Below are 13,495 nucleotides of genomic sequence, written 5' to 3'. Positions count from 1 at the left end.
GAGCTCGTGAGTCTCGCTTGATCGGAGCTCGTGGGTCGGCCAATGAAGCATGGAGTGTGGATCAGTGCTTGTGGAGCATGGATCAGCCGGTGAAGAAAGGATTTGGGTCACTGGAGCTCGTGGGTCTTGCTTGATCGGAGCTCATGGGTAGGCCGGTGAAGCGTGGAGCATGGATCGATGCTTGTAAAGCGTGGATCAGCTGGTGAAGAAAGGATTTGGGTCGCCGTAGCTCGTGGGTCTCGCTTGATCGAAGCTTGTGGGTCGGCCGATGAAGCGTGGAGCGTGGATCGGTGCTTGTGGAGCATGGATCGGCCGGTAGTTTTTAAGGAGAGAGAGAGAGAGAGAGAGAGAGAGAGAGGTGATCTGTTCAGAAAAGAGAGAGAGAGTGCGCGTATATAGTAAAAGCAGTTGAGAAAAATAAAAAAAAAAATTGAGAAAAATTAATATTTTATTGAAATATATTGTAAAATAGATAAACTGTTGTGGGTGTTTTGTAAAAGTGATAGTGTAAAATAGAAAGAGTAGGTTTTTTTTTATGTAAAATAGACAACAAATTTAGAAGAACTAATGTGAATGCTCTCCTGCAAACTTTAGGTATCCATGAAAGATTCTGTCATTTCAGCTAATGACCATGTGAGAAGTTTCTCTAGATTTGACATTTGAAATCAAAGAGATCGCTAGACATGCATAAGATACTGGTTTGACAAAAACTGCAAACTGGATTTAATTTTAAATAGTCTGATTTAATAACATTCATTGTTTCTATATCTTCCATTCAGAATAATAATAATAATAATAATAATAATAATAACATTCATTATTTCACAGCATTGGTTGAAAGATAGTTGTTTGTAGAGTCAATTTTAGGGCCCATCATTTTGCAGAGTAGTTTTGCGTTTGGCGCAGATACCTACGGGAGAGAAATGATGCCATACCGGCATATTTGTGTCCCAATTCAGCAAGAGGTTTGGAATTGTGAAGTCAGGGTTGAGCCCTGCATGAAAGTGATAATACAACCAGGTTTTTAGAGTTCAGTTGAGGAATCCAAGGCACAGTATACAAGGAACTGTTCTATGTAGTTTATGATGTTCATCCATTTTGTAGAGAGTTTTGGTGTCCAATCACAACAAAAATGCCTGATCACTATCTGTAAGGAAGCACCATCAATAAATTTAACTTTGGCAATGGCAATGTTAATGGAAGCACCAGATAAATTTAAGTTTATTCAAGTATAACAATTTTTATTGGCAGCCTTACCATTTCACAACATTTCTACAGAACATTATTTTGTAGTGGGTTCTCACGTTCCAAGGCCTTCTTCAGTTTTCAAGCCTTTATAAGTCATCATTGTTGTGCTACCACTCCTCAAATTTAAATCCGATCTTCTCATTGCATAATGATACTTAAAAAATATTGAGAGAGATCGATTTTGACATGCTTGATATATATTACAATGTTAGTTCAATGACAAACACTTCTCACAAAAGTTTTCCCAGCCGAAATCGTCCAAAATCTGCATTGCTCCTATTCCCTTTCACCAATATACAGAGGCAAATCATCTTCCCCCTAAATTATATGAACGGGCTATCTATGATACAAGGTGGGAAAACACAAAAGAGATATTCAAAAATATGAATATTTTGAACCCTTCGGGATTGCAACGTTCAGAGATGGGGTGAAAAACCAAAACACCTTACAACAATCAATCAGATCAAAGCTTCTTTTTCAGACCAGACTTTTTCGACTTGGATGAAGGGCTTGAGGTTTCCTTGAAGGCTGATGGGCAGAGCTCACTTACACTACACCTTCCACAGTTAGGCCTGACAGGAGTACAAATTGTCTGCCCAAATCCTACCTGTTTAAATATAAATCAGAACCAAAAAGAACGAAAAAAGAAAAAAAGGATTTAACAATTACATGTCTGCACCTGTATTGGGATGCCACAGTAAGGTGATTAACAGTGTCATGCTCAGGCACACACTTAAGCACAAAGCGCAAGCACATGCCTAATTGAAGTAGAGCACACATTTTTTAAATACATAAATTACTTTTGTTCTTTGGGTCTGCTAGACAAGGATACTACCATGCAAATTATGCAATATCTTTATTTTCAAATCCTTGGTGACCACAATCCCATATAACAAATTGTTAAATAATGATAAGTACAATTATAAGAATTTTTTCCCGGATAAAAGGGGGAGGCGCAGATGATGTGGTCCCTTGAACTTTTGGTGCCTTCTTTCTCCAGGTTTTAACCACACAGTTTTAAATATATAAAAGAAAACATACTTGTATTTGGTATTTTAAACCATAAGAATAGAGTCGGTAAAACTAATAAACAGTATATTATAATTGGTTTCAGAATCATGCAGTGCAATAGTATGTTGCTATATGTTAAATTGATTACCCAGCAACCAGCTGTACTTTCATTATGCATTAGTCAATACTCACACGACACAATGTTTCAACTTTAGTAACAGAAAGACCTGCCGAAAAGGGAGAAAAGAAAAATCCTGAATTTGCCAGCACAGAAGTAAATGTACATTCACACATATGATTATAAATACCAAATGTATAAGTTGACAAATCTATGTGCATAACTACAGCACAAGTGCCAATCCCCCCCCCCCCCTCCCCCCCCCCCCCCCCCCCTTTTTCTTATTTTTCCTTTTTCTATCAGTATGAGTCAGCTACACTTACCAAAAGAGGGTTTATTGGAACCCATTCTTCCTTCGGTAGCCACAGTTGTAACGCCTCTCTTGTTTGCTCAGGCGTTGAAGTTTTCTAGTAAAGACAACAAGGATTAGCAACTGATGTTATGCCACTTAATAATTATGAGAGTCGTGAAAGGGCCACTGAGTTATCCCTAACTTGCAGTGATTCAAGATTGTAAATATATCTCATGCAAACAAATATAATCGGTAGACGAACAGGTCTTTTATATATATATATATATATACACACACACGCAATGGTAGAGCCAAGGGGGGCAATTGCCCCTCCTGACCCCACCAAAAAAAATTTGCTCTATATTTATGCTGCCGTATATTATTAACTCATGACTGCCAAGTAAATTGATAGACCTAACAGAGGCAGAAACAAAACAAAGCTTAGTTTGCCCCAAAAGAGTGAAGATGCCATTGATTTTTTTTTTTATTTACTTTAATTATATGAAATATACATTTGAAAGAACAAATTATCAGTTATATTTATGTTTTATTTTTTTTATGATAATTACATTTCTAATAAGTTGATTTGTTTTTTGTTAATATCGATTAATAATTTTAGAATTAATTCAGCTCTTAACCCGTTAACCGTATCTTTAATCTTGCCCCCCTAAACTAACATTCTAGCTCCGCCACTATATATATATATATATATATCACGCACACACACCAGGGAAACTGCCAAAATTTGGTTAAGTTGTAGATGTTCTACAATCCAAAATACCTTTTTGCTCTCTAATTTATATTTGATGAGAGCAAGGGAAAATCTCCAGAGTGTGATAGTCAATTTTAAAAAACCATCAAAGTTTTTTTGATTGGTAAGTTATGCACCCAATGGGTCTTGAACCCACAACCTCACCTCCCATCCCATTATTATTTAAGAAGTGTCATTTAAGCTAAAGTTCATTGGCAAACCACCAAAGCTGAAAGCTGCTTGTATGGATCAAATGGATAGCAATGAGAGGTACCTGTTTTGTGCCTGGTCTTGAAACCCATCCAAGCCGATTACAAATGCGGTGTACATGGGTATCTACACATATCCCTTGAACATTATTCCATCCAACATTCATAACCTAAAGCACCACATACCACACAACTTTGAGATGCTAGGCAGCAATCTGATTTAATCAAATAATGCAAACAATCCCTACCAAATGAGCCATTTTAGGGCCTATCCCTGGAAGTAAGAGTAGTTCCTCCAATGAGCTAGGTATGTCACCATCATACTTCATGAGACATATTTTTGCAATTTTCTTCATATTCTCAGCTTTTCTTGTATAAAATCCAACCTAAAAATTTTTTAAAATAAATAAATTAAAAAAAAAAAAATAGAAAGAGGTAGTAGAAGTTTCATAAACTACTCCAGAAAACAGATATACAGGGTAAATCAAGCTTTTGATAGTTGCTTCATCAGCTTTGTCAATGGCATCAGCAACGAGCAGATCATTTTGAAGGAGACGCTGAATTGCTCCTGCAATCTTGACCTTTGTCAGTAGGGTTTGAAGGGCATCAATGAAAAATCAGTACATGATTTAGAGCAACTAAGGAATCATATATATATATATATATATATGCCAAAGCAGAGAGAAAATCCAATTAAATTCTAAGATTGGGCTCTAATTTTGTGCCACATGTCCCATTTAATTTTTTTAATTTTTGTGCTAAGTGAGCTGATTGAGTGCAAATTACGAGAAGTCCAATATAAATGAACCACAAAAAACCCAATCATATCTAATTCTATATCTAAAATGAGAAGAAAAGAGAGTTTGAAAGATTTTGCTTTCCAATGCCATTTGTTTGACTAGCTAAAAATAATTCAAATTTATTAACTTTTTACATAATACTACTATGAACAGTTTGTTACTTATTAGATAGAAACTTTTATAAGTATATGATGTGTGTGTGTGTGTGTATTGTGCCCATGCATATACACGAGGTTCTAAACTAGCTCGGTATATATAGAGCACAATGGGGCACATACATGCTTTTGGAGACCAACATAAAATTTATCCCACTATCTCTTAGACTCCCATATAATTTCCATGTTCATCATCATATCTTACCATTATAACTCTTATTACAGGGAACAACTTTCTATATCTATTTAGGTTGCTTACATGGCCAGTTAATGCACGTGAAGTAACCAAGTAATTTTAAACAGTCTCAATACAAACTCAAGGAGTCTCATATGTAAATATTCAAAAAAAAAATCAATACACTCTAGTTCAATAGCAACTGCCCAATTAGATTGTATATGGCCATAAGCTTATTTTTGTATTTTGTACAATAGTTTTTTACCACTTGTACAGTCTTGAACATTTTTTACTGATTAATATAGACTTTTTCAAGATTTTTCCAAGTAAAATCTGGAACTCTACATTTTAGCAATCTACAATCTACTCACTTCTGATCAATTATTTGAAAACAGCTAAAAATGTATATTATCAGAAAAAGGATCTAGAAGAAAAAACAGGTGTCTAATATTTAAGATTAATCATAAAATGAATTGGGTGCTCGGACGGGACAATGTTAAATGCTCTCATGGCTCCTATCACATCGTTAGATTTTGATGGAAAGCAGACCAACTAATGGAATTGACATGTAGGTTTTAAACTCGCTACCTCACCCTCCATCCTCACTTGTGGGAGGAGCTAATCTCATGAGGTCTTTTGAATTGTGATTATTATCATAAAATGATTGGGTGCTCTGACAGGACAATGTTAAATTTTCTCATGGCTCCTATCACATAGTTAGATTTTGATGGAGAGCAGATAGACTAATAAAATTGACTTTTTACGTTTAAAACTCACTACCTCACTCTTCATCCACACTTGTGGGAGGAGGTAATCTCATGAAGTCTTTTGAGTTTTGAGTCAATCAAAAGGATATTTTTTATTGAAGCTGAGCTAGCTCAGCTGAAGAAGTTAATCCCATGCTCAAGCACATGTCTCCCTTAGATTAAATTAATTCAAGCTTCAACCAATCCATACATGGCTTGGCCCAGCTTGGCTCGTCTACATTCCAGACCTGTCTTGACCAGCAAACTCATAATTTCTATTTTCACTAGTTTGCCATCATAACTTGTTAATTCAAGGCTTCTGAGATGGTCTTTGTTGCATACTTATCTCTATAAAAAAAACAGCTTATCACTAGATCTGTGTGTGTGTGTGTGTGTACGCACACGTGCTCATGTATATGAAAGTATTCTGATGATGACTAAAAGCTAATAGCAATAGTTAACTTCCTTCATGTGGACTGTGCACTGTCCTGATATTGTATCACTGATTGTAACTACAATCTGAAACATACTGATGATACAAATTCCTGGTAAGAATAAACGGAAACAGCCTATTAAAAAGTTTTTGTCGGTGACAATAAACTTTAAGAGCGGGAAGACTTGCCATTAGTAACATTATCCTTGGTTTGACTTGATAGAAGCGAAGATACTAAGACAGCAAATCTTCTTTCCTGATGAAAGACAAAATATAAATAATCAACCTATGCATACTATTCATGCACAAAGTAAAAACTTTATGAAATAAAAAAAAGCTGATATTGTATTATGTCAGAAAGTATATAAGCATATTAGGGTGACAGGCCTGCTAAGCCCAACTCTAGGCTAGTTCTGTAAAAGAACATTTGACCATGAGTCCAAGGCTCATTGGTGCTTGTACTATATTAAATTTGAAAAGGTTGAAATCATTATTAATGAGTAAGGATGTCTTGTGGTACAGACTGAAAGAATATGGAAAAAGAGGTCTTGGATTTGTTATCATTTTAAAACCTGTGTAGTTTGAATTAGTTTTTTTTTTGATAGGTAATAAGACTTTTATTGAAAAATTGAACATCATGTTCACGATGGTGAACACTTTGAACAATGAAACAAATACAAGAAGATCAAGAGCTAAAAGAAATAGAAACTAAAAAATCAGCTACACCAGTACAATTCGTACACCCCCAAATACGAGCCCAAAGAAACAAAGTACGAAAAAGTAAACATTGAATTAGTTAATCCCTTCTTGAGGGGTTGATTGGTTTGTTCCATGTTTAGAGGTTTCAAATGATTCTACCCTCCTAGTAATTGGAAATTAAAGGGTTTATACTTCTAATAAATTACCAATTGTCCCAAAAGCTTAAGCTATTACGAAATTGTGAATTTAATCATTCAACCATAATTCTAACACTTCACCACACGTGTGGGCCTAGAGTAGACTCCTCCTAAATAAATGAGGCCTAGCACGTGGGATTTTTAACTTTATAATTGGGAGGTAGAGAAGAAACATGGTTCAAACTTAGAACCACCTGTTTTGATACCATGAAAATTTACCAATTGTCCTAAAAACTTAAGTTGATAGGAAATGGTGAATTTAATCATTCAATAATAATTCTAAGTTCTAACAACTTCCAATGCACAAGAAATCTAGCAAAGTATCTGCTACTTTCTCCAAGTATCCATAGATCTATCTCAGATGCATTGCTCTAGTTATGGCTCAGCTGGTCCTTAGCCACCCAAACCACCTCACAGGGATCTAGAAATATATCGAGATAGAGTTGTGGCTAATGAGGGATTATTACACTGTGATCTCCTTTAGTCAAACAATTCAGAACTCAGTGATAAGTCATTATACAAGAAAAAATCATCCAAACCTATTCCAAAACAAAAATATTTTATTACACCTGTCCTTTTGGTAGAACATAATGAAGGGTTATTACATCAGGATCTCCTCTAAAAAAGACTATTCAAAACCCAATAAAAACTCATCAGTCATCATACAAAAAACAAAGGGCCTAATTGGAAAGTTTTCGAGAATCTATTCTCCTCCCACATTCTCTTATGGACTTTAATACCAAAAAAACTCCTTTTCTAGAGCCGCTTTGAAATTCTGACACCTCTAGGCATCTACCACCTTGATTCTCCTGCCGGACCATATAAATTTTCCAATACTGTCCCAGAAGTAAAACTAGATGTTTACAGTATTATGATTTATAATAAAATTCCTAAAAGGAATTATATTAACATTACTTTAGGTTCTTTGATTTCTCCTTCTTTTTTTTTTCTTTTTTTTTTTTTTTTTTTGAGTGTACACCTTGATTTTCTCTTCACCATTCCTCCACTTAAAAAAAAAAAAAAAAAAAAAAAAAAAAAAAAAACAGTGAATGTCCGGATATACGAACTTTGAAAGCATTCTGTCATTCTCAAAGCCTACATTTTATGAAGTTGAACATCTGATTTCTAGTGTTAGAGAGTTTATCAACAGCTGCGAAAGAGATAATGATACTAACATAAGGTCTATCAATCCATACGCTCTTTTCAGTTACTCTACCCATTACTGGACAGGGGAATTATACCTTAGGAGGAAGAGAACTGCCAGCTTTCTCACATCCCATTGTGTCTACCGGTGCATCCTCAGAAGACCTCATTTTGCGAATTCCTTCAAGGACTTTTATCCAATTTGGAGGTGGTTCACCTGTATTAACCAAACTGCCAGTTAACCCATCCATGCAAACAGCCATAAAAACATATTAAACATAAAAGGCGGCCTTTTCATCATAATATGTGATATTCACAAGAATATGGGTGATAAAAAGACAACATTACTCTTTCATATGGTTAGACTTAGATTTAGTGGGACAACTGAAAGCCTAAGATCCTCATTGTACTTGCATGTGAAACCAACATGCCATGAGATTTTTGGATTTTATGTAGCCCATAGATTGACTAGTATCACTGACAAAGACCACTGAAATCATTATAATGGTCCAATATCACAAGCACCACCAGGAATCAAAAACCATGACATGAAAAAGTACCCTTTAAAGAAAAGAACTTCCTTATATAACTGACTGCAGCCATCAAATTACAGTATTTTGGCAGTTAAACCACAATTTTGTCAAAGCAAGGCACAAGAGAGGGCATCTTTTTTAATACAAGTTATAAATGAATGAACCAGTCTGGGCTCAATGTGCCAATCTTTAACAGACGGCTATTCTGAATATTCTGCGTAGGCTTAATAACCAGCATGCTTCACTATAAAAAGAGAAAAATTCTTTGTCTGCTGCTTCACATCATGGATAAGAAATAGAAAAATGTATACAGTAATTCTACAGGAGCATTGGCAGTCATTTTTGGATCAAGCAATTAGTATAAATTATAAAGCTATCAGCCAGGCTTCCAAATAATGCTAATAGGACATGCCTAAGAGGGCCCAAGGCACAATAGACCAGGAAGCTATAGTTATGAGGGGTCCAATTAGGAGAAATATGTGCACATGCAACAAGCAACAAAGATCATTTTAATCCTCAGGTCTCATCCTCCTCCTAGAACAAACCTACTGAAAGGAAAAGAAGAAGTTTCAGCAGAAAAAACGAGATCCTTTATAATAAAAAGGAATTGGAGTTTCCATCAAAGAAATATCCCAAAAATAAGGCACACAATCCCATATTTTAGCAGCAGATTTAACAAAAGTCAATGCATACACCCATTTCAAGGATTAAGGTTAACCTTACAGCAGATAAATTTCTTATGAGGGTTTTCTCTAAATACTATTCTCTCGAAAAGAGAGAAAGTCTACTCGTCTTGGCGAAACTTTTCGGCCACTTGAAGAGGCAAGAACTCTGCCAAAAAAAGAATCATGGGCTGCAAGGGAAAGTCTCCTCGTTTTGGTGAACATTATCTGCCGCTAGAAGAGGCAAGAACTCTGCCAAACCAACCCCCCCACCCCCCCCCCCCAAAAAAAAAAAACACAGTTTTGTCACTCCTATATGAAAAATTAAGAGGAATCTTGGAAAGAAACTACCCTTCCATTTCTCTCCGTTACAGATGTCCTTTAAACCTTCTTTCTAATGGGATAGACTCTGCAAGATCAATTGTGTGTCAACAAAGAAAACTGTAGATATTTCATCAATCCACATATTAACAGGAGATGTAAATGATCCAATCATCAATCTTTAATCAGAAACCAGAAGCAGTGTTCTATGAACTATTTTATTCTAAAAAGAACAAGGAAAACCTGAGGATGCAATTATCAGATAAATCTTTTTGAAATGATCGTATGTATAATGAGGATACATAAAACACAAACACTTTCTAGCTAAAGTGACTTGTAGCTGGTTCATAATTTCTCTAAAAAAAACAATCTCCTATTTATGGGCATAATATAAAACTCTATCCTTTATCTTCTAATTTCCAAAAGCAATTTACAATATGTAATGCTTCTGCATGTACCTCTAGGTCTGATTGAAGAAGCAACTTCAGTTTTCACTGGAAGCACATCTGAGGCAGGATTTGACTTCCCTGCACAATTTTTTTACATGAGAAAAATTTTCCAGGCCAGGACAGTGAATGTGATTTTGTGTGTGTGTTTGTGTGTGTGTGTGTGAGAGAGAGAGAGAGGGACCTCTCCACACACACACAGTACTCATGACATGGATGAGGTGTAATGCAATAATAAATTGATATACACAGTCTGACATTGCATGAATTTGAGAACTCTAAATATCTCAAATTCTTTTATTTGAGAAAAATTGCTCACAAGATATGTTAAAATTGCCTTACCTATTTTGATGAGATTACTATTCTAGAATTATCCAAAAGCAGGATCTATAAATACACTTTCTATAAATATTGGCATTCAACATAGTTAGAATGTGGTATACAGTATGCTTAATATACATTGCCAGCCTCTAAGTAACAGCATTACCTTGTGAACTGATGGTTCCCAATAAACATAAATGTCCAACATTTTCCAATAAATCAACATCTGGGGGATAATGTGGGGAACATAATTTCATATAGACATTTTGAACTCATAATTTCCAGCATTTTATAAGTGCTTTTATTACTTTTGAAAGCAAAACTGGCTTCAGTTGTACTTCATAAAGCAAATTGTGTACTTTCAAAATGCAACCCACATGGCATCAAAGAGAATTGGCCCAAATCCATGCAGTTTGTATTCTAGATGTCATAATTCTGAAGAACGTAAGGTGACAAGTGAAAAAAGAAAGCATCAAGAAGTCCAGCTTACTCAAAAGAAACTGCCAGTAGATCCCTACTACCTCACCCTCCAAGCCTCCAAATATAATCCTTTTTTTTTCCCATTAAGGTAATTCCATATCCATCCTTTCATGTTATAAAGATACAAGGAGAATCACAAGTGAAGTCGAAAAACATTGATCCAATGTGACTAACCAAAAGGCTTACTTTGCTCAAGTAATACATCCCTGCTACCTCACCCTCCAAGCCTCCAAATATAACCCTTTTTCCATTAAGGTAATTCCATATCCATCCTTTCATGTTATAAAGATATAAGGAGAATTGCTAGTGAAACCAACTTACATTGATCCAATGAGACTAACCAAAAGGTTTACGGGCCTTTGCTCAAGTAGTAATGGGGTAGAGTGGGATGTAGCTTCAGTCCTACCTAGACAAAACAAAAGGGGAAAAAGGAACAGAAGTGCGGGAAAAAGAAAGTATTGTTTTCTGAGAGGCAAAGCCAACAGCCAAAACATTATCCCACTTCCATTTACTTGACAGAACATATATATATATATATATATATAAACGAACCCGTCCATCATTCTTGCTTCCTAACTTTTCAGACAATTATAAATATGCAAGTAAATTGATGGTAATTCATTTTACTGCAATTTATTTTTCTGTAACACCTATAATTTCCTTGTCTTTTGTTTCCTTTTCTCCTCTATTATTATTTTATAAGTCTCAATAACTTCACTTGTAACACAACTTGTTGTCATGACCGAGTCAACTTCCTAGAAAGCAAACTCTGCGTTAATCTTCATATCAATTAACAGATAAAACACAATGGGTAACTCCGGATTTAAAATTCTCAAAGACATGGAAACTTCAAATAAAATTCCAATTTGGTCATCAAGCTGATATTATAAATGGTCTGCCTTGGCTATATATCATATCTCCTTAGGGGATAGCAGATAAACAAACAGCTGACCAATTAAACATTCATCTGATACCTTTCCAAAGTCACTCACTCTTTTAGGTTAAAAGTTAGTTGAATACAATCAACTCATTATTCAAAGCCAAAGGTGTCCACAAATACAATATGACTACTTCTCCACAGCTTGTAAAATTAAGTCAGAAGGTCGCTCCAAAACTATTGTCATAGTTTGAAAATGACTCGACATAAATATAGGCTATGTGAGATAAATTCACCCACTTCAGTAGCATATGTAAAGAATGCTACCTAAGTTTTCAATAAATGCATGCAAACTGCTGTGAACCTAACATAACTATCATCATTTGCATGCACACCAGGGTAGTATAAAACATTTTATCCAGTGTAAATGACTCACGACATCAAACATGCCAAGAAAGTGCTGGCAACAGAGGTACTTACTTGAAGGAAGAGAATCATTTTCTCTTTTGTACGCGAATTCTTCAATGTCAGGTAGGCCACAGAGCTGCATAGAAAAAGTTGATCGTGATTTTATATGGAAAGAAACCACTGACCTTCTGAACACAAATATGAGCATTAATATGGCCCTGTAGAGTTTAAGTTTTCTAGGAGAAAAAAAATCAAATCATAAGACTTATTCCAAAATGAAACATGGGTCCTCCAATAAATTTAGCATAAAATTTTGCAAAATTAGATAAGGCTAATTTTATAAAATCTAAAATGAAAACCCCATTCTCTATGGAATTCTGTTCCAGTTGTTGAGACTAAACAATCATTGTTTCTTTCATGAATAATCATAAAATACTAATAGTTACTATAAAAGGCAGAGACATACATTCCAAAAAAAAAAAAAAAAAAACCCATGTCACATTAACACTAAATCAAACATCAAACAACTAAAAAACAGATTTTGAATTCAAGAGAACTAAAAATATTCATACTTTCTTGCTATTGGATTCTGCTTCATGACCCTCTTCTTTAACTTGTACTATCTTTTTCACTCTCTTTTTCCTCGCATAAACATGTTGTTCTGGGACAGAACCGCCATTGGAAGATTCAGAACCTGGAACTCCTTAAAAAACAGAACACAAAAAAAAGGGGAAGACAGTGAAATGGGATTGCATTTTAAGAGCATATATATGGGCATTGTAAAAGTAAGAGAGAACAATGACCTGGCTTTGGGTCTGAAATGGGCACTTGGGTTTTGGAATGGAGGAGTTTGGAAGAGAGTGTTGTGTTGGGTTTGGACATGGCGCCGAACAATCTGATTCGACTAAAACCAAAAGCAAGTGAAGATGTGCACAAGTTAGTTCCTAGGAGAATGAGGGACATTTTCTTTTCTTGGCTTTTGGAGGGACGCAAGGACAGTGTCAGAATAAATCTAATATAGTTTATTTATTTATTTATAAATTTAAATTAAGGTTTGTGTTGATGTTACATTAATCTTTTTAATTATAGGATTTAATGGATTCATTAATCTTTTTAATTGTCAAATTATTTATTGCAAGAGTAACTAATGTGATAAATTCAAGTGTAAGAGATGATTTTGTTAAAATTATCAAAAATGAAAAAATTTACATGTACAGAAGTTAAAGAAATCAAGAGTCTTTGTAGCTCCAATGATATTTTTTGGTGTTTTGAGATTTCAATAAAAATATTTATGGTTCAAAACTTCAAATATTCCCTCACCGTTTATCGGATTACAAGATAAAATAAATAAAGAGTTAAAAAAAATAAATAAATTATTCATTATCGTAACAACTAACAACTGAGTTAAACTTAAATTATACATATTGTAACTTGTAACCTAGTGAAGTTCCTTTTTTTTTTCCCCTTCAT

The 13,495-nt window shown here is 34.9% G+C and overlaps 1 protein-coding gene across 2 annotated transcripts; it reads right to left on the bottom strand.

Annotated features, from left to right (window-relative positions):
* Positions 1–1,365: 1,365 nt before the first annotated feature.
* LOC111996257 (endonuclease III homolog 1, chloroplastic) lies at positions 1,366–13,016 on the bottom strand. Of its 2 annotated transcripts, none has more exons than XM_065762085.1 (11): positions 12,829–13,016; positions 12,598–12,728; positions 12,098–12,161; positions 9,952–10,020; positions 8,076–8,194; positions 6,128–6,194; positions 4,106–4,197; positions 3,878–4,015; positions 3,695–3,799; positions 2,701–2,784; positions 1,366–1,855 (listed from the first exon to the last, which is right to left on the bottom strand). In XM_065762085.1, exons 1-11 carry the CDS (start codon positions 12,986–12,988, stop codon positions 1,712–1,714), a joined length of 1,173 nt encoding a protein of 390 aa, XP_065618157.1. In that variant the 5' UTR covers positions 12,989–13,016; the 3' UTR covers positions 1,366–1,711. The 2 variants fall into 2 exon arrangements, with proteins under 2 accessions (XP_065618157.1, XP_065618158.1); XM_065762086.1 differs by having other exon boundaries at positions 12,598–12,719.
* Positions 13,017–13,495: the final 479 nt, after the last annotated feature.

This window comes from Quercus suber, unplaced genomic scaffold (genome assembly GCF_002906115.3).
Source record: "Quercus suber isolate HL8 unplaced genomic scaffold, Cork oak 2.0 scaffold_441, whole genome shotgun sequence".
NCBI classification, from domain to species: domain Eukaryota; kingdom Viridiplantae; phylum Streptophyta; class Magnoliopsida; order Fagales; family Fagaceae; genus Quercus; species Quercus suber.
This window is presented reverse-complemented; position numbering and strand designations above follow the sequence as displayed.

Coding starts and splice junctions, on each gene's coding strand:
- LOC111996257 (XM_065762085.1), bottom strand. CDS start 12,988: ATGTCCCTCATTCTCCTAGGAACTAACTTGTGCACATCTTCACTTGCT. Junction 3,800..3,877: donor GCCCTAAAATGGCTCATTTG/GTAGGGATTGTT, acceptor GTGGTGCTTTAG/GTTATGAATGTTGGATGGAA. Junction 2,785..3,694: donor CAAGACCAGGCACAAAACAG/GTACCTCTCATT, acceptor TGTCTTTACTAG/AAAACTTCAACGCCTGAGCA.